General features: G+C 41.7%; 2 protein-coding genes across 4 annotated transcripts in view; both read left to right on the top strand.

Moving 5' to 3' along the window:
* Positions 1-151: 151 nt before the first annotated feature.
* On the top strand, positions 152-17,366 carry SEH1L (SEH1 like nucleoporin). 3 transcript variants are annotated; one of them, XM_024212561.2, is made up of 9 exons: positions 152-431; positions 3,420-3,470; positions 5,690-5,836; positions 8,456-8,667; positions 10,768-10,866; positions 12,152-12,292; positions 12,649-12,806; positions 13,636-13,786; positions 17,139-17,366. In XM_024212561.2, exons 1-9 carry the CDS (start codon positions 321-323, stop codon positions 17,326-17,328), a joined length of 1,260 nt encoding a protein of 419 aa, XP_024068329.1. In that variant the 5' UTR covers positions 152-320; the 3' UTR covers positions 17,329-17,366. The 3 variants fall into 3 exon arrangements, with proteins under 3 accessions (XP_024068329.1, XP_024068331.1, XP_024068330.1); XM_024212563.2 differs by lacking the exon at positions 17,139-17,366 and adding an exon at positions 15,457-16,161; XM_024212562.2 differs by lacking the exon at positions 17,139-17,366 and adding an exon at positions 14,266-15,099.
* A 7,132-nt stretch (positions 17,367-24,498) lies between these two features.
* CEP192 (centrosomal protein 192) overlaps positions 24,499-27,654 on the top strand; it is a 170,208-nt gene continuing 167,052 nt past the window's right edge. The window contains exons 1-2 of the mRNA XM_029913877.1: positions 24,499-24,526; positions 26,592-26,759. Coding sequence (XP_029769737.1) covers positions 26,593-26,759 — 167 coding nt within the window. The 5' untranslated portion in view covers positions 24,499-24,526; position 26,592. The remainder of the gene's footprint in view (positions 24,527-26,591; positions 26,760-27,654) is intronic.

Below are 27,654 nucleotides of genomic sequence, written 5' to 3'. Positions count from 1 at the left end.
AAGGTGCCACAAGGCCTCCTACCTGCTTTTATATGGGAAAGGCTCACGCCAGAGAAGACCCGCGCAACCACAGTAGGAGGCGGGGCCACGGTGCTAGGAAACAGCCTCCCCTGGGCTGCGCGTGACGCCTCGGCTCGCCCTCTGATGGAGCGCGAGGGACGCTCCCTCGTGCGCACGCGCTCCGAGCAGATGCACGCGCGAGCCACCCTCGCTCTGTCCCGGGGGTGAGAGCGAGGCGCGGTTGCCCCGCGCGGGGGGAAGCCGTAGCGGCGCGCTCGGAGGGAAGCGGAGCCGGCGGCGGCGGCGGCCCAGGCTGGGAGATGTTCGTGGCGCGCAGCATCGCGGCCGATCACCGCGACCTCATCCACGATGTCTCCTTCGACTTCCACGGGCGGCGCATGGCGACCTGCTCCAGCGACCAGAGCGTCAAGGTGCTGGGGCCCCGCCGCTGTGTCCCTGCCGGGCGCCAGGACGCCCCAGCCGCTCAGTCCCGGGGCGGGCGCTGCGGGGGGCGGGAAGCGGGGCCCAGGGCTGGGGGGTTACAATAGTTCCGTCCTTTTGTGGGGGCGGCAAGACTTGGGCTCGGCCGGCTTTGACCGACGTCCAGCCTGCCCCGTGAGCCCTGCACCAGGCCCGGCCGTGCCGTGAGAGCTCCCCCCTCTCCTCGTCTCTGCCGCCCTGGGCCGGGCCTGTTGCTCGCCAAGCCCCGCGGCGGTCTCCGCGGGGAAGTGTCCAGTGTTAATGTTTTGTTCATCTTCTGGTAGCTCCCTCAGAGCCACGGTGGGGGCGGCAGCCAGCAGCCTTTAGCCCCTGCCACGTGTGTCGGGCACCGAGTAACTAGCGAGCCCTTAGTACTGGTCAAAGCCTCGAAGAGAGCAGGTGTGAGTGTCCGCGGGCAAAAGAAACGGAGTGTCCGAGCACCTTACTGGGTTATTACCAGGGCAGTGAGGAGGAAGCCACAGTGAGGAGGGTCCGAGTTTTGTTATAATTAATAAGTAAACGTAGGAATTAACAACTCATTAAAACTGAGAAATCAAACACACAAGTCGAGATATGCCAAATATTCAGGGTTCTCCTGCCCAGGTTTAACCATAGTGCACTCTGATTCTGTTTGCTGGTTTTCTACCTTGCCTTAATGTATTATAAATGATACATATTTATTTACATACCATAAAATATACACTATAAAAAGACTACGTTTTACATTTTGCAGAGAAAACAAGAATAGAAAATATTTTGCATGTTGTGTTCATATTGCTTTTTGGAACTGTCATCTTTTGACATTTCCTGATTTGCAAATACATGATTTTTCAGTCTTTCTTTTATATAGCTAACATTAACTTTATCCTTTTTAAAGAAAAGAAAATGTTAACAGGTTCCTTGTAGAGGACTGATGTGACAGTAAACTTAACTTTTCTATATTGTTTGGAAGATTTAATAGCACTGTGATTTAAAATTAAGCGGAGGTAACATAAATAATGAGTTAAATGTTCTATCATGTATGCTCAGACAGGTACTTTTATAATTCCCACACTTTAAAAACTACTCAACTCTTTCATATTTAATTTGCTCTCTCCTCCCTCAGTGAGGATTAAAATCATGGCAAATAGGAAATGTATAGTATGAGTTGCTTTTAAGTTATGTAAAGTTAATGGAATGCTGGTCAAAGTCTTGAAGTCATATGTTTTTGCTGCTTTCCTGTAACTAAAAAATAACTTGACCAATTTACCTCAAATTTAAAAAACAAATAACCTTTGATCTGAGAACAAGTTTAATTTCCGCCTGGAGAAAATGTGCTTTAGAAAGTTATGGGTGATTGTTAAAAGGGGGAAAATATGCTTTAGAATAGAAGGTTTAGCTCTAGAGTTCATTGCGTGAACACTATAATATTACTTTCCATTTATAATAGTACCTTTTTATCAGAGAACCTTGATAAGATTTACATTCATTATGTATCACAGTGCTCCTGTAAGTTATGTATTGGTAATTTTTTAGTCCTGTCTGCTTTACAAATAGGGTACAAATCTAGGGAATTGTTTGTAACTGTGGTTGTGTCCTAAACTGGTTACAACCAGGGTCGCATCAGAGGGCCATAAAGTGGAGCCTGGAGGCAACATGATTTATCTAAGGCTTGGTCTACACTGTGGGGGATTGACCTAAGATACGCAACTTCAGCTACGAGAATAGCGTAGCTGAAGTCGACGTATCTTAGTTCGACTTACCTTGCGTCCTCACGGCGCGGGGTCAATTGCTGCGGCTCCCCCGTCGACTTTGCTTCCGCCTCTCTCTGAGCTGGAGTTCAGCAATCAACGGGAGAGCGATCAGGGATCGATTTATCGTGTCTACACTACATGCGATAAATCGATCCCCGATAGATCGATTGCTACCCGCCGATCTGGTGGGTAGTGTAGACATACCCTAAGATTACACAGTGAATGAGAGGAAGAGTTGGGAATAGATTCCAGATCCAGTGTACTCTGCACTAACCAGTAACTACCTCCATGGTTTATTTGAAAACACAGTAAAGGTGGGTAAGGATTATCTTTTTTTTTTTTTGCATGTGGGGTAACTGAGGCAGAGAGAGGTTGTGATATTTTCAAGATCATACTGAAGTTAGAGGAGCGGGGAATAAGAAATTTAACATTCAGCCTCATGTCCTGTTTACTAGACCACAGTGGCCCACAAAGGGGGAGGGGTCATCAGTTGCATCAAAGTTTTAATCTTAAAAGTATTTTATTAAAAATTGTTGGGTTGGGTGTATATATACTGAAATAATATTTAATTGTTTAAGAACATCACTACATAAGGGTTGAAAAATTATTCACATAAGCAATGTTAAGCTACAACTTTCAGCCACCGTATTGGGAATGCTGAGTTTTTACCATTTTAATGTTTTGTTTCCAGTTATAGTTATCTTTCTGCTTGGATACAGTGGAACATTCTGGATTTTTCTTTGCACAAAGTAGCCTTACAGTAATAACCTTTATAATATAATTTACACACATGTAAGCAAGTCATAATTTCACATCTTAGTAATTATAGGCTTTTACCTTGAGTGTAACAGGGTGTGAAACTAAGATTTTTTTGAATTCTCATGCTATTCTCAGATTAAGATGAAGTGAGCAGGATGTGTCCCTTTATTAATACATTTTTTTATACAAAAATAAATAAGGCTCCTGTTTTTCAAATGGCTTGCATGAGTTGACCTTACAACCTAGTCCTGAAACTACCTCCATGTAGATGCAAGGGTATGTAGGAAGGGGCAGGGTTTTCAGGGGGAAAAGGTTACTACATGGTATATGTGGATTGTGCCTCTGTGTGCGAGGATTGTCTCGTAAGTTTTGCTTACCTTCCATTTCTTGCAGGAAGAAAAGGCTTAGATCAACAAAGTATATGATTGCATTTTGGTTTCTTAATAGGTTTGGGACAAAAGTGAAAATGGGGATTGGCATTGTACTGCCAGCTGGAAGGTAAGCATTATTATTTCAGTATAACTATGAATGATTATGCCAGGGACTCCCCAGTATTTTGTCAGTAAATAATTTTACTGAAGTATTTGCTGGCTCATATAGTTTTGTACAGTAGAAACTCCTGGATTATCATTTTGCTAATCTGCAAATCCAGTTATTCTCATTTTAAAAAGTCCATCAGTCTCACCCCATTTCTCAAAGTTTAAAGAGCAGAGGCTGTAGTGATTTTTTTTTTTACTATAGACTTCATCATATTTACAGATATGTTTAGTAAATGTACAGTAACTTCAGTAGCCAGAACAGACGAAATACAATAGAGAGTTTTAGTTATTGTTGCTCAGACTTTGCAGTGTCAGACGAAATACAATAGAGAGTTTTAGTTATTGTTGCTCAGACTTTGCAGTGTATCACTGGGACTATTTTCCAGTCCAGGGGTGGGCAAACTACGGCCCGCGGGCCGGATCCAGCCCATCAGGGCTTTGGATCCAGCCCGCAGGATTTCCAACCCTTTGGCGCAGCAGGGCTAAGGCAGGCTCCCTGCCTGCCCTGGGCCCATGCTGCACTTGGAAGTGTCCGGCACCATGTCTCTGTGGCCCTTGGCGGGGGCAGAGGGCTCCAGCCCTTCGGGGGGGGGCAGAGGGCTCTGCCCCCTGCAGGTCCCATTGGCTGGGAACGGGGAACCGTGGCCAATGGGAGCTTTGGGGGAAGTACTCGCAGGCGAGGGTGCACGGTGCCCTCTGCCCCCCTCCCCAGGGGCCGCAGAGGCGTGGTGCCGGCTGCTTCCGGGAGCGGCGCGGGGCCAGGGCAGGCAGGGAGCCTGCCTTAGCCCCACTGTGCGCCGCTGCCATCCCGGAGCCGCTCACGGTAAGCAGTGCTGGGCCAGAACCCACACCCCGAACCCCTCCTGCACCCTGCACCACAACCCCCTCCTGCACCCCAACCTGCTTCCCTAAAGACTTTTTGCTAGATGTTGAAATTATGGCGTCAAGGAAGATACACAACTTTTCTTGCCAAAATTTACATATTCATCACAGCCCATGCTTCCTGAGGCATGTATTGAAATTATTGGAATTTATTGGTGCTATGCTCTTTTAATATTCTACCAAAGCTTATTACGGTGGAACTGGTATTTACTGTATCTAGTCTTTATAATAACTTTCTATCATTGCTTCAAACTATTTTATTGGTTGTGTAAATTAACTTAATTTTTACTGAGCCCCACCCCCCGCCGTACCCTGCACCCCTCCTGCATCCGAACCCCCTGCCCTGAGCCCCTTCCTGCACCCCACACTCCCTCCCACACCCCAACCCCAGCCCTGCATGCAATTTCCCCACCCAAATGTGGCCCTCAGGCCAAAAAGTTTGCCCACCCCTGTTCTAGTCTCATTATGGGACATGAAAATGAAAGTGGCAAAAAGTCATTTTAATCAACTGTATAGGTAGAGAGCCCTGTGGAGATACAAAATTTGTATCTGCATCTGATCTGCAAAAATGGTCCGCGGGTATCCGCAGATGTAAAGCAGATATCCGTGGATTTGAAGGGGTCTAGTATTAGGACATGACTTTTCCATAATTTTTTCTGAGAAGAGCTTCTCAATGAGGCCAATCTGCATAGTTACCCCAGAGAACTGTGGTGGTCAATTTTTGAGTTGTTCTGCAGTTTGTATAACTGGAGTCCTTTTCCTCTAGGAAAAGAAGTAGGCAGACAGAGAGACTTGAAAAAGGAGCAGCAGGCAGGAAGGAAAATCAACTGTGTTCCCTATGGACTTTGGAGAAGTGCCCATGAAGCCAGAGACGATGTCAGCAGCATATGGCAGTTTAAAATATAGCTTTAATTTCTATGTCAATACACATTCTTTAGCTTCTTAACCACTTCTCCAAATTTAGGGTTGTAGTAGTAATGTCTAAACTTGAGAAATAAACCCATATACTTTATTGGTTAACTTGTAGTTGATCTTTCCAGTGACTATGGAGTTTTGAACATGGTTTTCAATAAGTAATATAGGTGATGTAGAATTTTGAGCTTTATAAGTGAGGATTCATTTCAAATAAGTACTTTAAAAGCCTTTTAGATTTGTTACTTTTTGCTTTTACAGCTGTAATTCCTTACCTCTCTAGAAAACTTGATACTACTTAAAAATAAGATATTAACTTGAAATTTCCCATGATTCCAAGTGAAATACGCATTCTTCAGACTGCAATGTTTTTTTATTTCCCAGACACACAGTGGGTCCGTATGGCGTGTGACATGGGCTCATCCTGAGTTTGGACAGGTCCTGGCTTCCTGTTCTTTTGACAGAACTGCTGTAGTATGGGAAGAAATAGTGGGAGAGTCGAATGATAAACTTCGAGGGCAGAGTCACTGGGTGAGACTTGAAATATTATTGTTAGTTTTGACACACACTTTAATTCTTCTATATTTTATGCCTCATCTATTGATTGTTCAGTATTAAGGACCACAGATTTCAGCTGCTAAAACTCCAGAATTAAATAGAGGACCAGGGTGGATTTGATTTCAGTCACTATTCAGGAAGACTTGATTTAATCATGGATTTCTGCATAAAAGTGCATTCTTGTTGGTTGTTATAACCTTAATACATATTCTTCACAATTCAGAGAGAGATGAGACCCAAACTGGGTCTCTTTTACGGCCTGCTGCCATTATAGGTTTTCCCTTCTAGTGAGAGAATGGTATGGTAGATCTCAAATCAATGAAGGCTACACTCAGAAAGACCTCAAGACTTCTGGAATATGCTGCTCAAACAGTTTCACTTTTGTTTCTACTGCCTGTCCCTCCCTTCTCACATTTATCTCCAGACTTCTCCTTGTCCAGATCTATTCCGCCCCCAACAATCTTCTATTCATTTAACTTTTTGAAACTTTGCACTTTTAGAGAGAGGTAAGGGACTGACTTTGTGTACACAAATTTGCAGAGGGGCAATAGGGTTGAGGTCTGTTATTTCTCCTATCTAATCTATTTATCTAATCTATCTACATTTTTGCTGTTAACAAGCATGTTATCTCTGGAGAGACAAATCCACAGTTTGAGAACTGCAAAACTAAGCATCTCTGATGGTATTTTGTAGACTGAGCACTGAGTCCCATTGGGTAGATAGAAAGATTAACCTAAATAATCTATACAGAAGTCCCTGGAACCCCATAATATTGGGTCCCTAATCCATGAACTACTGGAACTCATTTACAAAACTTTTCTTAAACATTACATGAATATATTGTCTCATACTATAGAATTAGAATTTATAATCCCTATTCCATGATAAGATATCTTTGAGCTGTAATGTATGTTAATTAAAACTATCTTTAGATAGGTTTTTTCCTCAAAAAGCATTTTATCAAAAAAATCCTATTTAAATAAAACAAATCTGATTGTTTTTTTCTTTTTTTTTAAATCATTGATTTTTATCCACCCTGTAGAGGACTGAACTTGGCTAAATTAGAAATTGTTCCAAACTGCAAGTTATGGTAACTTGGTGAGAGTTCTCTTTTCTTCAACCCATTTTCTGCTCCCAAATAGAGCTAGAGAGAGTGTCCTTTTCCATGAAGCTTTTCTGTTACTATAAAATAATAGTCATTTATTTGACAATTGCCCTTGTTAATTTAGGATTGTGCTTTGTCTAAGCTCGTTTTAAATGACTGGCATGGTTTTCAGCATGCAACCTGACAAATAGATGTCAATATTAAGAAGTGTTTCCTAACATCAAGCTAAACTGTTTCCTTTTCTCAACTTCATTATAGAGTGATGAGTATACCTCTAAATTTGCAGCCTTTTTATATTATACATTTTACTTTGGTATCCCCTCTCTCTGTTCAAAAAATATCCACTGAGGAAAAAATGTTTACCTCAAAATTCTAATGTTCTGTGTTGCACATTAGACCCTTCCTATGCAGCAGGAATCCCAGAATTATGTACGACTGCTCCCACCTACCCCCACACTCAGTGCACCATGTAACAATAAGTATGGTATCCTTTATTTTGATATTCAGCTCATTTTAGGCTGTTACCAAATTTAACGTGCAAAGATTTTGGTATTCAAAATGTATAATTATCCTAAATATCATGGGTGGGTGAAAAGTTAAAGGTTTGACTTCTGCGCAGGGGATATTTACGGCTTTTGGCACCCAAAAACAGGTGTGGAAGCTGATTTTGGTGGTTTTTTTAGTGCACAGGCAACAGGCTTTGATACAGGTGAGGAAATGTATCTCTGCGTGCATGCACAAATGTATCTCTGTGTGCACATTCGCGCACTCACTTTTTTGGCTAGAGGAATGATTACTCTATATAGGGGGGAAGGGATTGAAATTTCTCATCCCAATAAACCTTAACAAATTGGCCCCTGTAGCTACCTGAAACTATCACCAAGAACAAAGAAGTATATTATCTTGATGTTCCTTCTAAAATGATCAACAGTGAAATAGTTAACAATATTGATATTTGAAAACATCATCATTAGGCCTCACAGTCAGCATCTCCATTTATATGAACAGAGCATTTCACATGTCCCAGACATATAGTTTCAAGTTGGCTAAAAATTCAGGCAAATATACTTGTCAGTGCACATTTGTTCCACATTTTCAAGATTGTTTCCAAACTTAGAGCTTGATGCTATTCGCTGGCCTACATACATATTTTGTGCACTGATTTAATTATTTGGTTAGAAACTGGTTTTGGTAAACTTACCTAATCAAGCTATATCAATATTAACACTTTTATATGAATATAACTGTGCCCACAATAGATTGGACTAATTTAACTGTATGTGGTTCTTAACCAGTATAGTTACACTGGTGCTGAAAGTGTCTGTAGGCAAGCCCTTAGGGATTTTTAAGATGAAACTTTAGACCTTGGAGCACTAGTACATGACAATTTATATGGCCACACAACTGCATCATAAACTGGTAACTAAATAATTGATGGAAGCTCAGAAGCGTTTTTTTTCTTCAATGATTACTGCATTTACTTGCAGGTGAAAAGGACCACTCTGGTAGACAGTAGGACATCTGTTACAGATGTGAAGTTTGCTCCCAAGCATATGGGTCTTATGTTAGCAACCTGTTCGGCAGATGGAGTAGTGAGGATATATGAAGCTCCTGATGTTATGAATCTCAGTCAGTGGTCACTGCAGCATGAAATCTCATGTAAGCTAAGCTGCAGTTGCATTTCTTGGAATCCATCAAGGTAAGTTATAAAGCATCATTTAGACAGGTTTAAAGAATGAATGGAAGAAAAGTCCAAAGATTAGTTTGTCTAAAACTTATTAATGCAGTAAACATCCAAAAGATTTTGTCAGGTCTAGAAGAAAACTTTACTAAAAACTTTGACCTAGTTTGGTTGGATCAAATCATAAGTGAGAGTTTGAGAATGAATGCTAATTGTGGGGGTGGGGGAGTAGTGATGTCTACATTAAGTTTGCCTAACTTTGTTATAAAGGATTCTTGAGACCTTTCTTTGAGAAGCTCTCCTCTGTTGTTTTCAGCAGGCCTTTGATATTTAACAGGAGGAATCTCTTTGGGCTACAGAAGTTTCTTTTCTTTGTTTCATGAAACAGCATTCAGATTTGCCTGAGAGATAGTGTTAAATATTGCCATTTCCTTTCTGTCACTTGTATTCAGGAAAATGTTACAAGACTGCCCAAGTCACTGAACATTATGAGGCCAGGCTGATGCCGCTGTTAAAGTAGTAACACATGCTGAACAGGGAATACCCAGTGACCTGTCAAAGTGGCCTTTGGGGAAGGAGAGGGGACTTAAAAGAGAGGTGGTCTGGGCTCACTCTGTAAACCCTACATAGCTCCATGGGGCAAGCGCTCCTCCATCTCTTGGGGAGGGATGGAGTGAGAGACAGGATGGTCCCTACCAGGCTACCCCTAGATCCAGTGCATGACACCAGTCTCCTCTCTGGTGGGGAAACACTTGGGACAAGAGTTCCCCTTAACACCAGGGATTGGGGTAGGAGGAGCCAGACAGGGCTACACTTCCTTGGATTTTTCACCTCTAGACCTGGTAACCCACCCCTTCTTTTGGGAAAATAGCCTTCTTCTGGAGCCAGCTAATATGTTTAGCTGTGTAGCTCACATAGTAGTAATCTGTGCTTCAGTACTGAAGGTTCAGGTTCAAACACTCCTGAGTCATTATGTGAGGTGGAAGTTGTTAAAGTTACACAAAGTTTATTTTATCTTTTACTTTACTTAAAAACAAATTCAAAACCCTAAGAAATTACACATCAAATTAGTAGTTAAAAATGTTATTTAGGTTGCAAAGACAAACACTTGCAAGTTAGGAAATGCCCAATTTATGATTACAACTCCAATTCTATCGCCATGTGTGTATGCATTATATCAGAGGTGCGCAAACTACGGCCCGTGGGCCACATCCGGCCTGTGGGACCATTCTGCCTGGCCCTTGAGCTCCCGTCCGAGGAGGCTAGCCCCCGGTCCCTCCCCCGCAGCCACGCTGCTGCGCGGGCAGCACTCTGGGCGGTGGGACTGCAAGCTGCTGCAGGGCAGCGCGGCAGCGTGTCTGGCTCCAGCTGAACGGCGCGGCTGCCAGACATGCTGCTCTGAGCGGCATGGTAAGGGGGCCAGGGGATTGGGTAAGGGGCAGGGTGTCCTGGGGGGCAGTCAGGGACAGGGAGCAGGGGGGTTGGATGGGGCAGAGGTTCTGGGGGGGAGGGGGCGGGTGGTCAGGGGATGGGGAACAGGGGCGGGTTGGATAAGTGTGGGAGTCCCGGGGGGGCGTGTCGGGGGCGGGGGTGTGAATAGGGGATGGGGCAGTCAGGGGACATGGAGCGGGGGGGTTAGATGGGGTGGGGTCCCAGCAGAGCAGTTAGGGTTGGGGGGTCCCAGGAGGGGGATGTCAGGGGACAATGAGCGGGGGGTGGTTCTGAGGGGGGCAGTCAGGGGATGGGAAGTGGGGGGGGGGAGGCTGTTTGGGGGGGCACAGCCTTCCCTACCTGGCCCTCCATACAGTTTTGCAACCCCAATGTGGCCCTCGGGCCAAAAAGTTTGCCCACTGCTGCATTAAATGATAGTCTTCAGTTACATGCTGCTTTTTCCACTGGGCCCTAGTCTCATTCACTGAGGAGGATGGTCATTCTAGGGGCCAGAATTATGGTTGCACAGCCAGCTGAAAATCTGCCATTTCTTAACTTTTGAGTGCTTGACTTTGCAATCTAATTAACATTTTTAATTTTTTTAATCTGTAATACTTAAACTATTTTAACTGGTGTTATGCATGATAGTAATTTGTAAATGTAATGGCACTTATTTTTCACTTGTAGCTCTCGAGCTCATTCTCCGATGATAGCTGTAGGAAGTGATGACAACAGTCCAAATATACTGGCTAAGGTTCAAATTTATGAATACAATGAAAATACCAGGTAAACTAAGGAATTAACCAGTACAGTAGAATTTCAGAGTTATGAATACCAGAGTTACGGACTGACCAGTCAACTACACATGTTGTTTGGAACCAGACATACACAATCAGGCAGCAGTAGAAACCAAAAAAAAAAAAAGCAAATACAGTACTGTTAAATGTAAACTAATAAAATGGAAAGCATTTTTCTTCTGCATAGTAAAGTTTCAAAGCTGTATTAAGTTAATGTTCAGTTATAAACTTTTGAAAGAATGACCATAACGCTTTGTTCAGAGTTACAACACAGTTATGAACAGCCTCCATTCCCGAGGTGTTCGTAACTCTGAGGTTGTACTGTATAATCTTTATAATGGGTTTAGAATGGCTATTTGCTGGTTTATAACAACATAGTGATTAAATAATTCTCACTATTGTGTATGGATAGAAGTACAAAATATATTTTTGAGTAATAAAACATGTAAATTGTGAGAAGTTTGAAATACTGCATCATTGTAGTTGCTGCATATATTCCTGTATCATGGAATGGGTAGAAGGAGAAGAATCTCAGAATGTTGGCTGATGTTGCACATCATGGTCATGGACCACGGCTAGTGCTGCCATTCCGAACACAAAAACCCCATGAGTGTCACTAGGATTTTCACGCAGAGATCTGAGGCCCCAGTCCTGCAAAGATTTACTTAAGGTGCTTAAAGTTAAGCAGATACATAACTCTTAGCAGGATTGGGGCCAAGGTTGATACAGTTGATGGTAGAAAATCCTGTGAATCATCAGCATTCTTTGAAAGCTATTAAGAAAGCATTAGATTTGTTAAATTAGTCACTCCAGTATGAAAATGCACAGATGTACATGTGAAACCTTAATTTTATGATAAACTATTTAATTATGAGATCACATATTAGAATCCTGCCTCATTCAGTGTGCCTGTTGAATAGTGCATGAGACAGGAGAATCCTGAGGATTCATACCTCATTCTGGGCCAGATTCTGTCTGCAGTGACAGTAGAGCAAATCTAATATCACTTACTCTGATAAAGCAGAATTTGGCCCTAGTACAAAAGATGCTCATTATATAGCGAATGAGGCAGACAGAAGCCAGTTGTTGAACACAGATTACACAAATTAAAAGAAATTAATTTGTAACTATAACATTAATGATTCTTATTTTTAATTTATATTTGATTGCTGGACCCTTCTCTGAACAGTAATTCCCTCTGTCTGCTCCATGTTTGCATCAGTGGCTATGTTGTCAGCACTCATCAAATGAATAACCTGTCTGTTGCTCCTCAGGAAGTATGCAAAAGCAGAAACTCTTATGACAGTCACTGATCCTGTACATGATATTGCATTTGCTCCGAACCTGGGAAGATCCTTCCATATTTTAGCTGTAGCTACCAAAGATGTACGAATTTTCACACTGAAACCTGTAAGGTGAGCTTTTGAACCAGATTTCTTAACAAGAAAGTATATAGTTGTGTAGTCTTATGCTAATATGCTCAAGAGATAAAACAAAGCATTATCAGTACTTAATACTTAAGCCTATCCAGAAAGAGTTGCTCTTAGCAGTCTATTAAAGGCAACCAATGAACTAGCACAACAAAATTTTCTTTCAACATCATTTACTATTACTTGTTCAAGGAAAATATTGTCACAAACCTTGGAAAACCTAGCTCCCTTTTGTTGCACATTCAAGACCATTTGTATTTTCTTTGGTCAGAATTAGTAGTGTTTATTGTCTTAAAATACAGATGCATGTAGAATTTTTACCTGCTTTTTTTTCTTAACAGGAAAGAATTGACTTCTTCTGGAGGACTAACAAAATTTGAAATTCAGATAGTAGCTCAGTTTGATAATCACAATTCCCAGGTCTGGCGAGTAAGCTGGAACATTACAGGCACAGTGCTTGCATCATCTGGTGATGATGGCTGTGTTAGACTATGGAAAGGTAAGAGTTCTGTAGGGCACACATTAAGGTATTTTAGATTGCTTTGTCAAATGTTGAAAGATTAAAGATTGACCTGTACCTATGGGAAAACTTAATTGGTTCTGGAATGCAAGTTTCTTTGAATTGGTTTGTGGACCGTAAGACTTTCTATTGCTGCGTGCATTTGGAAAAGAAAAGAAAATCTTTTATTTGCTGGACCTCAGAGAGCACTTGCTTTGTTTGATTTATAATATGGTAATAGCCAACAGAACTTGTCTTCTGAATTGTTCAGTTTGTTCTAACTAAAGTAGTACAAGTTAATGTGACCTTTTATCTCATGAACATGTCTACTGCAGTCATAAATAATAAATGTGAGATGTATACAAAACTCTACAATATCAAAGTTACAATTTCTGTTGCTGTCTTCACCTGATGGCAGAAGAGTGAAAAATCTATATTCCCCAGATCCTGCTCAGGGAACGATATAGATACTTAATCTTTAACATGTCCAACTAATACTTTGTAATTTTATCAGTACTAACATTTTTGTATGTAATTACTTACAGGAAGGTTGAACTTTACCACTTGTATTTTACTGATTTACTGAATAGTGACGTTTTCAAGCTTAATAAAGAGGAAATTGAAAAAAATAGTGTGGAAAGAGAATGTCAAACAGTTAAAGAGCTAGATCCTCAGCTGTCTTAAATTGATATAGCTCCTCTGACTTCAGTGGTACTTCACCGACTTACACCAGCTGAGAATCTGTCCAAAATGTTGTAACCTTATCAAATGTTCTTGGAGATTAGGGATGGAAATGAAAACTGTTTTGTTTTTTTTGATGATTTTGCAGCTAATTACATGGACAACTGGAAGTGCACTGGTATACTGAAAGGTAACGGGAGTCCAGTCAATGGTAGTTCTCAGCAGGGAATGTTTAATGCTTCTCTAGGTTCAGCCAATACAAGCCTACAGAATTCATTAAATGGATCAGCTGCTGGCAGGTAGGCTAATTTATACATAGTGTATTCAAAAATTCTAGAGTGTATCTTTTGTGTACCTACTTCACTCTTAGTTTCACTCAATTCTGATGTCTCTTTTATGGTTTTTAGGTCTGGTGGTAATGCTTATGTTTTTTATTATTGTACTAGTGGTTTTTCCTGTTATACTAACATTTAGAAAAGTGCTTACTAAATTATTTAATTTTGCATTTGTAAGGCAATCATAGATTCCAGCATATAGCAGGTACCCTTTTTCAGGGCTCTGTGTACTCTGCAGCACAATGGGACCAAATTCCACAGCAGAATTTTCCAAATTCTGCAGCAAACATTATTTTATACTATCACTGTGAAATATCCTTCATTTCCATTCTTAGGCAAATGCAACTGTGGTTCATAGTTCAAAATATTCATTCACATAAAATTCAGTGATTATTTTTATGGCGATTATTTTTGAGGATGGGTATCTTTCCTATGCTCTCCAGGTGGCCTGGCTCCACAACCCAAGCCTTGGCTCCCGTGATGTTGTCCAGGAGGCCCAGCTCAGAAGCTCCTTCCCTTGTGTGTACTAGGGAAGGGGGAAGCTTGTAGCTGGCTTCAGCAGGTTATCTCCCTGATTTCCCAAGTGTCGGCTGCTACTCTGCTATCCCGGCAGCCCAGCTGGCCAGCCTGTGCTTCTGGCTCCTCCTTCTCTTGGCTGTAAGCTGAACTCCAGCTCTGGCCCTCAATGGAACAGTGCAGGGATCATGCACTATAATCTAATTAACTCTCCTTTGTGGGGAAAGCTAGAGAGCCAAGAGGCAGCTGCAGACCAAATCCCAGGAGGACAGGAAGACAAAAGTCAGCTGGTTGCAGCAAAAATGTTGAACTCTATATCATCTTGCAAAAATGCTGTATTCTACAGTTGTGGAATTGTAGACTCCACAGGGCCCTGACTGTGATGGATGGGACAGTTTACACCTCTTAGAGCTATTGTTTCAGGCTCTCGGCAGACTCGGGCAGCCACCACTTCATTGGTGTATGTTTCCAAGGTTATCTCCACAATTCTAAGGACTAGAAACATTTAAAAAAAAAAAGAGAAATGTAAGATTCTTGTTCACAATTCTGCAGCAGGGGTGAATTCCACTGTGACGTCTACGGCCATGGAATCTCTGACTATACTGGGTCCTGTCCTTTATGATAGAGCCTTACTGTGTGAGAAAGTATTTACCTACCTATTTTGCTTTGTAACTACATTGGGTTGAAAGTTAGTGTAAAAATCATATCTATAATGTGCTTTAGTGGATTTTAAGTTTAATAAAAACAAAGCATATATTAACTATTGACCAAATTGGATTGGACCACCATTAGATTGCTTTTAGGCTGTCTCTAGGCTCTGACTTTCAATGCATTGTACATTTAAATGCAGTTTAACTATAACTAAGGGGCAGTTAAACTATAATAAGATTTCAATCTTTGGAAAATCAAATTTATCAGAATAAGTACATCATACCACTTATGCTTTCCAAACTGTGGGTTAGTGATAAAAATAGTTTTGGAATGATTTGAAACATGAAAATAAATTACTAGAAAACCCACACTCAGTAGTGCTGTGTTCTTATTGTGCTGATAACCACATGTGCCTAGATTTGTGATGCATTTTTCCTTCTCCATTTGTATTATGTCCTTTTTAACAGAAAACAGAGCTGATATCAACCTAACTGGAGTAACTTTGCTGTTTTGCTGCTTGTTGCATGCACACAGGAATGGAAAGAGAACTTCTTTTTCCCCTCCCCAACGCCGTTTGACCTCTCCCAAGACACCAGCAGCTTGATAACTACTAAACGCAATTCAAAAGGCCTTTTTAAAAATACACTGTATACCTTTTTGTACTAGCCATTGCAGTTTGACACTGTTGGAACTTCTGAAAGAAAGATAATTGGAGAGGGTTCTTGTTGAGACAGATTTCCACCAAAATAGGTTCCCCCCCCCCACCCCGACTCCCCGCCCTGGAAAGCTCATGAAACTAATGGACTAGTATATGGGTTAAGAGGATTTGTTGTCCTTAGCTGGGGTGTGAGGAGGGAAAAGACTGCTTAATGACCATTAAAGTCAGTTAATTTTCATTAAAATTGTTTTGAGTGTTGATTTTGTTTTACATTTTGTAGTATTCAAATATATAATTGATTCCTAAACATTACAGCTTTGTAATTACTTTGTAATATACTGAAACTGTTTAGTCTAAAAGGAATAAGAGAACAGTCTGATTTGACAACTGTACAGATAATAGCTTAATTTAGTGTGGCGTTGCTTCATTTATAAATTCGAACTACTTCAAAGAAATGTTTTGTAAATGCTGTCATACTTTCTTCAGGCTCACTAAAAATACTTTTTTCTGATAATGTGTTTGTATGTTGCTGTGGTGTGATTCCAGAGAGTAATTATGATTCCCTCTGAGCACAACATTCTGAAACTTACAGTAATCTAGGAAACACCTAAATTCAGATCAACATGCATCTTTAAATGTGGATTGTCCCAGGATTTATTAATTACTTGGCCACGCCATTCTGTAAATATTCTCAGAGCAAAAAACAAGACAGATAATGTCTCCAAATATTTTAATAGTTATATTAAAGTGCATAAATGTTACGGGTAAGTCATAATAGAAGTTGGCAAAATGACATGAAATGGCATTCTCTGAGCATTGTGTTGATCAGAAATCTTTAGCTTGTTCTGAGATTTCTGCAGAAATATGTAAATACATACAAAGATTGTATTTAATTTAAAAGAGTAGTCCTTCCTTGTAAATGTATATTGTGATATCTAAGTATTGTAAAAACAATCTCATGTTTTTACATCTCTTCTAGAAACTTGCAGTAAAATTGATCTGAGTTGGATGCAAATGCAGCATGTGTACTTGCATAATATTTAATGTCTGCGTGGTGTTGCAAATGAAGCATTATTAAAGTCTCTGTTAATAAGTTGCATGAATTCTAGGAGAACCGTGTGCATCAAAGATGTTGATAGCTGTGTTAGAAAATCCTTTTAATTTACAAAGTAACTTGTTTCTTTGTAAAATGCATATTAGGAATGTATTTACAATATTCTTTTTTATGAGGCTTTCAGTGGAAAAGAGTATACTTTTTTTCTTTAAAGAACAGTTTCCAGACTTGTTCAATCAATCTTGTTTTGAATGAGTGCCTTGATTTCTGCGGTTACGTTTCATTGGTTTTGGCATGGATATACTAAAGCTTTTTTTTTTTTTTCTCCTTTTTTTTTTTCCCTTTTTTTTTTTTTTTTTTTTACTACTTTTCTCTTTTTCTTCTGTTTCTTTTTTGTTTTTTGTTTTGGTGTTTTGTTCCTGTCTTAATTGTTTCAGGTATTTCTTTCCCCCTCTGGATTCCCCACGGGCTGGATCGAGATGGTCCAGTTATGCCCAGCTCCTACCTCCTCCTCCTCTGATAGAGCACTCTTGCGATGCTGACACTGCCAACCTCCAGTATCCTCACCCAAGCAGACGATATATCTCTCAGCCTCTTAACCTTTTACCTGAGAATGAAGGGGTTTAATATACATACTCAAAATAAATCCGAAAGGGCCTTATTCAGATGCTTGTAAATGCTTCAGTTTTTGGCTGCTTTCATTTTTCACTTTTCCTCGAAAAGATTTTCAAAAATCAGGGCTTTCTTGCATGTTTTGCAAACACCACAGTATTTGGAACCTAATGTTTGTGCTTGTGCATCAAAGGGCTATTAGCTCTATTATTTAGTACCCTTTGATGAACTATGACTGCACACAAGCAGCATTAACTGTGAGCTATATATAGAGAGTAGCTGACTTCAAAGTGCCTATCTAATAGTTGGGGGTTTTTTTGTACTCGGTTTATTGTGGTCTTGAGTTTCTTACGTTATACAATATATCACATCCATAAATGTGAAATGTGTCATCAAAGTTCAACACGCCTTCAAGAAATTGTTCTAGAGCTTTAAAAGATAATTGGAATTGACATCTAAAATAAAAGAAAATATTCCTGCATATACTACAATAGAAGTTTAATTAGGCATGTTTGATCACTTTTAGAATTTTCCACCTTCTTGCATAAAATAAATTTTATAATTATTAGGTAGGTCAATTAAACTTATTTTAAAAGGTTTGTATTAGTTTGCTCTTTTTTCATCAAAAGGAATACTATTAATATAATAGAAGAGCCTTTCTGATGCAAATATCCAATCTAACACATTTACAGTGGGGTACATGTGAGCAGATTAAGCAACTTCTTCAGAAGGCTTAAAACTCAAATTTCGTGTATTGTTTCCTTTAAATACTTTCAAACAAGATTTGGCTGTTAGTATGTAAGACATAGCTTGCTGATTGTGACTACAATAGTTGAGTGATCACTAAAAGTCTTGTCTAGTACACTTTTTTTACTGGTTTATGATATATAAAGAGCTGAAAATAAGTTGTATTTTTCCCCCTCATTTTTAAATTAGAAATTCAGGTTTTGTGTGAAATTTCATCAAAAGGGGCCAAAGGTGTGAAAGGTAAGGAAGTGAGAGGGGAACTTTTTTAAATACTTATCACTGACATTTGTAAAGTCAGTGATAAGCATTTTACATAACGGATGTCTTAAAAGATTCAATGCCTCCTGCCCTTTCAGTTGAGGTGCAAGGCCCTGATACATATCTTCAGAGCCCGCGCTATGTTCAAGAGCAAAAAACAGCAGAGCCTGGTGTTAACATTCCCAGTAGCTAAGATTTTTTTAAAAGCAGAACAAAAGTTAGATCTTTATGTCCTAAGTACCAAAAATGGCCCAAGCCCAGTTGCTCAAAAATTAGTAACATTATCTTTAAGACTGCAAAACAGTTGCTATTCTACCCCTTGTTTTAACATACTACAGCTTTACACAAGATTTGGATTGAAATTTCTCAATATTCTGCAACACTCGAGCACATGCTTTAACATTGTGTGAGAGTATTCCCATTCACCTCAGAGGGTCTGCTCCTATTTGTAAAGTTAACCATGTGCAGAAGTGTTGGTAGAACTGAGAACTGCTTGAAGTTGACTGTTTTTTGTTCTATTTTAAGTTACAGCTCCTGCTCCCTGTCCTGAGAATGTAGAGTAAAAAGCTTGTGCAGTGTGTAGTTGGGAAAAACAAACAAAACCAAAAAACATTTTCTCTTTGCCAACCAGTACTCAGTGTACCTCTTCCTGATAACCAAAATGCCTGAACTTCAGAGTTTAAAATTGTGGTATGCAAGTTAACCAACAGTACAGCCTAGCTGATTATTTTTAAAATAAAGTATAAATATTTGAAAATGCAAGACTAAAAATGTGCACTAGCTTAACATTTTCTATTATCTATACACTGAAAATATGATGTGTGTGCACAGGTGCTTGTGCAGCTATTTGGTGTCCTGAATTTACAAGCTCAGCTGCCGAAGCAAGAGAAGATTGTTCCACAGGGGGTGGTGGGGTTTTTTTTGTGGGGGGGGGGTTCTACATAAACAAATGCAGAATAACTAGTGAAAGAGTGCATCCACATGATTTGTTTGTTCTGGCCTAAGATATGGTGGTTGTGGATCATTGCATTTACGCAACTTGGGGCAGATATCCTACGGTGCAGTGGCTCCAATCCAAATGTACTTAGGAGGAAGGGACACTGACACTTTTCCCCATGAGGCAGCAGGAAGCCATATTGTAGCAGGACAGTACCCCCAAGTGCAAGGTTTGTGGTTGGGGGAATTTTGTGCCCCAAAATTAAAAATTCTGCTCATGGTATTTTAAAATTCTGCATATTTTATTTGTTAAATTAACACACTATAATCATGCCCGTTTCAATTATGTTGGGAAATTATTTCAAAATACTTGTCAGCAAGTATATAACAATGCAGACAAAAAAAGTCAACAAATGTTTTCTGTCAAATAAGGTTCTTTACTAGGCATATTAATACAGAACTCTGAGTAATAATTCATTTAAAGTACAATACAGAAACTTATTTCCTGCACCCCTCAGAAGCAGTGCAAAGGCTTGGGGGAGTTGGGGATAATGGAGGAGCTGCGGAAGAGGGAAGTAATTGCTAGGAAGGAGCCTGAGCCTGAACCTGGAGGGTGGTTGGGTGTGGATAGGAGAAGCAGGGAACTTTCTGTGGGGCGGGGGAGGAGGATTGTTAGGGAGTGGGGGAGCTTCCCCTATGCAACCCCTGCCTGACCCCTAGCCTCTTCCACTCAGGCACATCTGCCCCTATCCCAGTGTGTCCCGGCACCTCCCTCTCCCCATGTGTGTGTACCCCCACTTAGCCATCCTCCCTCTGTCCTTGTGTTGCTGAACCCCCATGCACCCCTCATCTCTGTGTCCTTGCACCCCTACACCCTTGGCTTAGTACTGTCACCCCAGTAGCTGCTGTGCCCCCACCCCAGTCTGTGACTACTCAGCAGGGCTGTGTGCTCCATATTTCTGGTAACCCATGTCTCCTTACCTGGCCCTACAAGCAGGGTGCTGTGAGGAAAGCAGCCTCTCCATGGATGGTTGCTCTGGCCCAGAGCCAACTGCCGTCTTTTCTGGCACCACAGTGGCCCCTGGTCGTCGAAAAGTGTAATTGCAGCACAGCCTGGGCAGAATGTACATGGGGGGGGCGGGGTGCTTAATTCTCTGTGTGTGCAGTGGCACAGAATTCCCCCAGGAGTGAAGTTGCTACTGCTGTCAGCACTGGTGGACCGCCACATCACCTCAGTGCTACGGTATGGGAGTGTGGCTATGGCCTATAGCAGGGGTGGGCAAACTTTTTGGCCCAAGGGCACCATCTGGGTATAGAAATTGTATGGCGGGCCATGAATGCTCATTAAATTAGGGATTGGGGTACTGGAGGGGGTGAGGGCCTTGGGGATGAGGGGCTGAGAGTGCAGGAGGGTGCTCTGGGCTGGGACTGAGGGGTTTGGAGGGGAGGAGTGGGATCAGGGCTGGGGCGGGGGTTGGTGTGCGGACGGGGGCCAGGGGTGCAGGCTCTGGGCGGCGCTTACCTCTAGCAGCTCATAGAAGCAGAGGCATGTCCCCCCTCCGGCTTCTCCGCGGAGGCACATCCAGGCAGCTCTGTGCGCTGCCCTGTCCACAGGCACCGCCCCTGCAGCTCCCATTGGCTGTGGTTCCTGGCCAATGGGGTTGCGGGGGTGGTGCTTGGGGTGGGGTCAGCATGCGGAGCCCCCTGGCTGCCCCTATGCATAGGAGCCAGAGGGGGGACATGCTGCTGCTTCCAGGAGCTGCGCGGAGTGGGGCAAGCCCCCGACCTGTCTCCCCAACGGGAGCTTGAGGGCTGGATTAAAATGTCTGGAGGGCCGGATGCAGCCCCGGGCTGTAGTTTGCCCACCTCTGGCCTATAGTGTGTAAGAGCAGAAGGGGTGAGTGTGAGTAAGGTAGTCGATAGTGGAGACTGTGCTCTTTCAAAACTATAATAACTTCCAAGATTGAGCTTTTTTCTCTGTTGTCCTAAATGGTATTTTGCTTGCTCTTCGTACATAATGGCTGCAGACGCTGCTGCTCCTTATGTTCATTGCACCTTCTCTTCTCAGTTCCCTTAGTGTTGCTTAATTTTTGAGGGGGTTTGTATTAATTTAGTCCTAAAAATATAACATTCAGGTTACTAATCTAATCCAAGAAGCACTTCCTGGTGGTACACAGAAAGCTGGCTGCTCATAGGGTGCTGGTTCTTGTTTTCAGCTAAGAGAAATTAAAGTGGAAGGAGGGGGAAATGAAATGTTCACCAAAAGTAAATGGTGAGGTTTATTTTCTTTAAAAAAAAAAAAAAAAAAAGACAAAACACATGGAGCTAAGACAAATAAAAATATGGTAAGTACTTTTGAAATACTATTTTCCTATGTAATTGCTGTAGCAGCCAGACAAATGTTATGTGCTTATAAAGAGGGGGGCAAAAAAACTAGATCCAAAATGTTCTTGAAAAAATTAGTCTAGTAACATAGGGCATGCATTATGAAAAAGTTGGGGAGACACTCAACTAATAGCATCTACCTACCTAACAGCTCCTAGATTTGTTATTCTAGTATAGATTCTCAACTTGTTCCAGACTGTAACTCCAACAAAAAAAATTGGGATTGCCCTCAAGAAAAGAAAAAGAAGGTGGATGGGACATCCCATGCCCCCAGTCCAGTTTTGAAAACGTGTTCTTGTATCTTTGTATTATTACTGCCCAGTACTGGAGGGGATGCCAGGCTTATGATTGTACATGTTGCCCATTGAAGTGTGTAGCCTATGGAAGATAAGCTCTAACTACAGTACTACAACAAAAACATAAATCAGTCATGGCAAAATAGATGCTCAGAGGAACCTACAAAACAGAATTAAAAACCTGACATGAAATTTTCCTTTAAAATATAACTTTTGGAAGAGAAAAGCCGTAATCTAAAACAGGAACTCTAAACGAAAGACTTCTAATAGCATTTGTTGTCAAAAAATGCTAACCTGTTGACTATTGTGCTTCTGGGATTCACTGCCTATGTATGGTATCTACTGAACTAATCACAATTTTTCATTATCTTGGGTATTTTTTAGAGCTTCTGTTTTATTTAGGCACTTGTCCAAAAGTCATCTTATTTTCCTACCTAGCTGAGGAAGTACTGCTATTGGATATCTTCCATTAACAATATGCCAGTCACACTTTTTCCTCAAAATAAGTTGTACTATTTATAGCTCTCCGGCATATGAGTTATTATTCTATCCAATGAATAATGTATGTTAGAAATATCTCCTTTAAAAGTCTGGGATATTTAATATCAGTATTTTGATAGTCATGAAATGTTTATGTGCATACAATAAGATATTTGAAACATTTACCCCCATAACTTTCTTTTACTGTTAATTTTAATGTTAATGCACAATAAACTTACTGCAGGCTCAGGGTCTCAGGTAAGATGTTTTTGTGTGTTTGTTCTATGCATACTGTTGAATTGTGTGGAAATTTTGTTTTTTTAGCTTTTAGATCAGGATCAGGTATGCAGGTTAGCCATCTGCAATGTGTGTTAATTCTGGCCCATCCTGTGATTCACACGGTATCTATGGTATCCCAAAACAACTATTTCACACAACTGGGTCACTAATACAGCAGGTGCAGCTAGACAGCTCTAGAAGTGTATTTAACAAAGTACCATGTGTCATAACAACTGCTCCCAGCAGGAACTCAGAAGCTGTACATAGGGCAACCTGACTTATGCTTCACATGCTAGGCTCTCAGGGAACGCAGAAAAGGTAGGGCCCCCTAATTGACCTCAGCCTCACGTTGCTTCTCAGGAGCCCTTGAGAGGGGCTAGGCATTCCCTGCAGTCACCCAGTCTCAGCTCTGCAAAAGGCTCTTAATGAAAGTCAGCGGGAGCTCCCTGACTTGCCCACAATCGCTGAAGCTGCCCCCCGGCCCTCACCCATTAGCGAAGAGGTGTGGGCTCAAGTCTCTCCCTCCCCGACAGGGGCTGGGCTGGGCTGGTGTCACTCACAGCAGCCGGGGGCGGGGTTAGTTACGTCATGCCCTTCTCCCCCAATCAGAAACCTAGTCCAGGCTTTTATTTTTAACCGGAGCTGCCCAATGCCAATTGCCAGCTCCCGCTTTTTTTTTTTTGTTTCCAGTTCCTTTGGCCCCGCCCCCGGACCAGCACGGACAGCCTGGCGCGGCGAATGCGCGCCCCCGGAGGGGAGAGAAAGAGTCGCAGAGCCTGGTGGGAGCGTGCGCGCGTACGTCCCCGCGCCCTGGGGGGAGGATCTCGTGCTGCAGCCGCGGGCGGCGCTGGGTGTCTCGCGCACAAATCCGGCGGAGCGGCTGCAGCGCGCGCCTTCTGCGCTGGGGCTGGTGAGTGAACGAACGAGCGGGCGAGCGAGCGCGGCGCCTGCGGGAGGGAAGCTGAGCGGCGGTTTGAAGTTGTGGCGGTTGGGTGGCCAGGCTGCTCCTGTCTCTGCCCTGTGCCGGTGTCGGGTCCCGGCTGCTTCTTTTCCCCCTCGCCGTGTTGGCTCCCCCGCCCCAGGCACACGCGGCAGGGCCGGGCAGTCAGGTGTGTGGGGAGTGGGGGGAGTAAGGCTCGCTCTCTGCCCCGCTCCCCCAGCTGTCCGAGGGAAGCTGTGTCCCGGACCCCGCGAGCGAATAGCGCCCCCACAGGGAGGCTCCTGCCCCAGCTCCGCAGGACTCCCGTGTCCCTGCCCCGCTGCCCGGGACCGTCTCTGGGGCTGGTGGCGTGAGGGTGTGTGGAAGGACGGACTCGGCTGTAGCCTGTGGCTGGCTATTGAATGGGCCAAGTAATGCGAGGTAACCCAGGAAAGGGCGTCCTTATTCCGGAGCGAGCGTGTCCACACTCGGAGCGGTGCTGAGATCATTGGGCTCTGCAGGTGAGCCCTCGCTCCAACTGCTTCCTTGCTCCATAACCTATCCCGTCCCCTGTGCGGGGAGTCAGCAAGGCCAAGGGATGTGAAATCTGCTCCTTGTGGTGCCTGTGAGCTCCCCGGCTATGGACCGGACCGGCGGGAGGAGTGTGTTTGTGGGGGAGCCTAATTTCTAGATGCCCATCCCTGGGGTCATCCTGGACCTCTAATTTCTAGATGCCCATCCCTGGGGTCATCCTGGACCTTCGCCTCTGATTCAGCAAGTTTAATGACGTTTAATGAAAGTGATGCTTTACATAATGTTTTTTTTTTTTTAATAGGATCCTTCGGGTGCTTGAGGCCTGTAGAAACAGAGGAAGATGCTGTCTGCTCCAAGCAACGTTACAAGCTAAATACAGGTCAGGCACCTGAGGGCTCTAACTTGGAGTTAATGTCTCTTTTTAAAAAAAAAAAAAAAAAAAAAAGCCTTGCTCCAAAGACTTGAAGGAAGACTTTTAAATAAGTTTGTAGCTATAGTTGTGCTTATGTCAGTAAAAGATATGGCCAGTGTATTGTCTAGATTGTTTTTAAAATCAGAAACAAACAGGGAGCGGCAACAAGTTACTTATGTTATTGTAAATGCAGTTGATTTGCTTTTATATTCAGATGTTGCTTAATCAGGATGTGTTCTGCTTTCAGTCAGTCTCTTCTGTGGCACCTGTCACAGTCTAGTAAATTTACTATCAGTTGCTGTTGACATTTTGAGATTATCCTACTTAGAAAGTCCAAGCTGACTTCTTGTCCCACCGTGCTGCTTTTGGGTAGTAGTAAAATTGGTCTTTAGTGGCTTCCCAGGTAAACTTCAGTACCTGTTCCAGTGCCAAAATGTGATCCTGTTGGATAATAGTCTACAGATAGTTATTTCCTTACCTTAAATAACAGGGGCTGATTTTGTAGCTTTAACTGAGTACACTACTCAAGGTGTGTTCTATGCACCTTGAAAAAATCACCAGTCTTACAATCTTTTATTGATTTTGTTTTTTAAAGACTTTATTAAAATAGTGTTAAAGATCTTGTATGGAGATGGAGTGCACTGAACAGTGAAGGAGATAGAAGCACAAGGAAACTAGCTTTTTACTTTAATTGGGTACTCTAAATGTTTTGTTTTAGTGGTTGTGAATTTGAAATTTTTTGAAATTGAGTTAAGTATCAGAGGGGTAGCCGTGTTCGTCTGGATCTGTAAAAAAAAAAAAAAAAAAAAAAAAAAAAAAAAAAAAAAAAAAAAAAACTTTCTTGGGTGAATACCCGTCTTGCCAAGTGGGTATTCACCCACGAAAGCTTATGCTCCAATACATCTGTTAGTCTATAAGGTGCCACAGGACTCTTTGTTGAAATTGAGTTAAATCTCCCAAACACTTATTTGATAAAGCACCCTTTAAATAACATACCTGAAACTTTAAAGTGAATGTTTTCTGCTCCCTTGTTGAAATTTTATGAGGGCTTTTCTGCATAGGTGACATTGACTATAAAAAGTAATGATGAAACTGATTATATTCAAAGCTGTCAAATGCATGTTTTCACTAGCATTCTGTAATTCCTTTCAGTTCTGACAATGTTGGGTATTAACTACAGTAGGTATAAAATTTAAAAATGTGACTTTTTAAAAACAATGGTTTTATTTGGACTTAGAAGCAGATTGGCTTGAAGACTAACAAATGGATAAAGTGTCCATTGCTTTTTTTGGTGAAACTTGGTCTAGCCAAAGGAAACATACAATCAGGTCTCTTAGACTTTTCTGATTTTACTTTGGGTGAGTGTTCGTACCATTCTGGACTCAACCACTGGTTTAAAGAATACATCTTTTGTCATACGTGCAATATTTTAACCAACTGTATACCTATGCTAGATTTTTTTTTTTTTTAAATATATGAAGAGTACCGTTGCTGTTGGTAGTCAGCAAAACCACATTTAGACCTTGTGTGTACTGGTGACTTTAGGGAAATCTAGCACTGCTTCAGCTCCATTGGTGCTAGTAATAGTGTAATCTGGTCACCAGTGATTTTGTCATTTAATTTTGTGATCTAGATGACATTTTGGAGTAACACTGCCGACTTAATGATAACTTTAAGCTAATGCTGTTAAAGTAACTACTGTTAGTAGTGCTGGTGAAGCTTCAGTGCTAGTACAATGGAGGGAGATGACTCTAAAATTGTAGCTTTTTAGGCCATGGATAATTAAGAACTGTAGTACATAATTCAGAATCAGGACTACTTTTGTGAAAGTCATGTGTCTGGACTTGGAGTCCTTCCATCCTGGTCTGTGAAAATAAAATCTTTCTATATCTGCAGTGTGAAGAATCTGGCTATGTTGCTTCCAATGGGAGTTTACATGACTTTAGTGACAATTCTTTGAGGATCCTCTTGTTTGTTATGCTGAACTGACTTATTCCAATTCATTTTTAAACAGTGTGCTATTGTATGGCAGGATGGAAGACTTCAGAAATATTGCGGATGAGACGTTTCCAAGCTTTTTGGCTAACTCACTGAACAGTAATACCAGTGGGATTTTGGAGAATGTCACCATTTCATCAAACCTTGGCTTACCTGTTGCAGCTTCAACTGTTGCCAGGAATAAAACAGGTTGTGACAACAGGTAAGACTGTCCTCCTAATAGTCTTTCATAGCCTAAAATACACTTACGTTATGGGGAAGGGTAGAGGTGTCTGATATCTTCCAGAATGATTCCTCTTGCATACTGTCTGCTCAGAAAGCTGAAACGGGTTATTTGGATACTTCTGTAACGTGGTGTGAATTCATGAAGTGCTGAAAAATGTCAGTGTGTTGCTGAATGAACTTCTGATGACTGCTACAAAACGAGTGATAAGGTAGGTGAGGTAATATCTTTTATTGGACCAACTTCTGATGGTGAAAGAGACAAGCTTTAAAGCTACACAGAGCTCTTCTTGGGTCTGGGAAAGGTATTCAGAGTGTCAAGTGGGCAGTTAACACCTCTGCAGCCATAGGACAAAAAAAAAAGGGGGGGGGGGGGGGAGGGCTTTAAGGTTACAGATTGTTGAAATAATAAACCATACATCTGGTGTCTTTAAGACCAATATTAATAGTCTCTAGCAAAGTTATGAATTTAAGCTCCTTGGCTTGTCCTTTGAAGGTGTTGTGTACCTTTCCCAGATTTAAGAGCTCTTTGTATCCCAAAAGCTTGTCTCTTTCACAACAGAAGTCGGTTCTATAAAAGATATTACCTCATCTACCATGTGCCTCTAATATCCAGGAAGGAACACAGCTACAACACTGCATGCTATAAAATAAAGCATTTTGTCAAATAAAACTTAAGTTGCCATGCTTCATTACAAAATGTTAACTTGGTTTTTAAACTGGAATTTTAAATGTATACTGAGTTAATACCCTTTAACCTGAACAGTAACCTAACTCTGGAGCATCCTGTATTTCTTGCACATAATGTCAATAGTTATTAATTTTAGTAATTATTCTGAGAATAATGGTTCTGTAGTACTTTTCTTGAAACCAGA

This window comes from Terrapene carolina, unplaced genomic scaffold (assembly GCF_002925995.2).
Source record: "Terrapene carolina triunguis isolate 2854851 unplaced genomic scaffold, T_m_triunguis-2.0 Scaffold58, whole genome shotgun sequence".
NCBI lineage: Eukaryota > Metazoa > Chordata > Testudines > Emydidae > Terrapene > Terrapene triunguis.
This window is presented reverse-complemented; position numbering and strand designations above follow the sequence as displayed.

What these genes read in the sequence shown, in the direction of transcription:
- SEH1L (XM_024212561.2), top strand. Translation starts at nt 321, where the DNA reads ATGTTCGTGGCGCGCAGCATCGCGGCCGATCACCGCGACCTCATCCAC. An exon ending in TTCACACTGAAACCTGTAAG is followed by an intron (nt 12,293 to 12,648) that starts GTGAGCTTTTGA and finishes TTTTCTTAACAG; the next exon opens with GAAAGAATTGACTTCTTCTG. An exon ending in CTGTGTTAGACTATGGAAAG is followed by an intron (nt 12,807 to 13,635) that starts GTAAGAGTTCTG and finishes ATGATTTTGCAG; the next exon opens with CTAATTACATGGACAACTGG.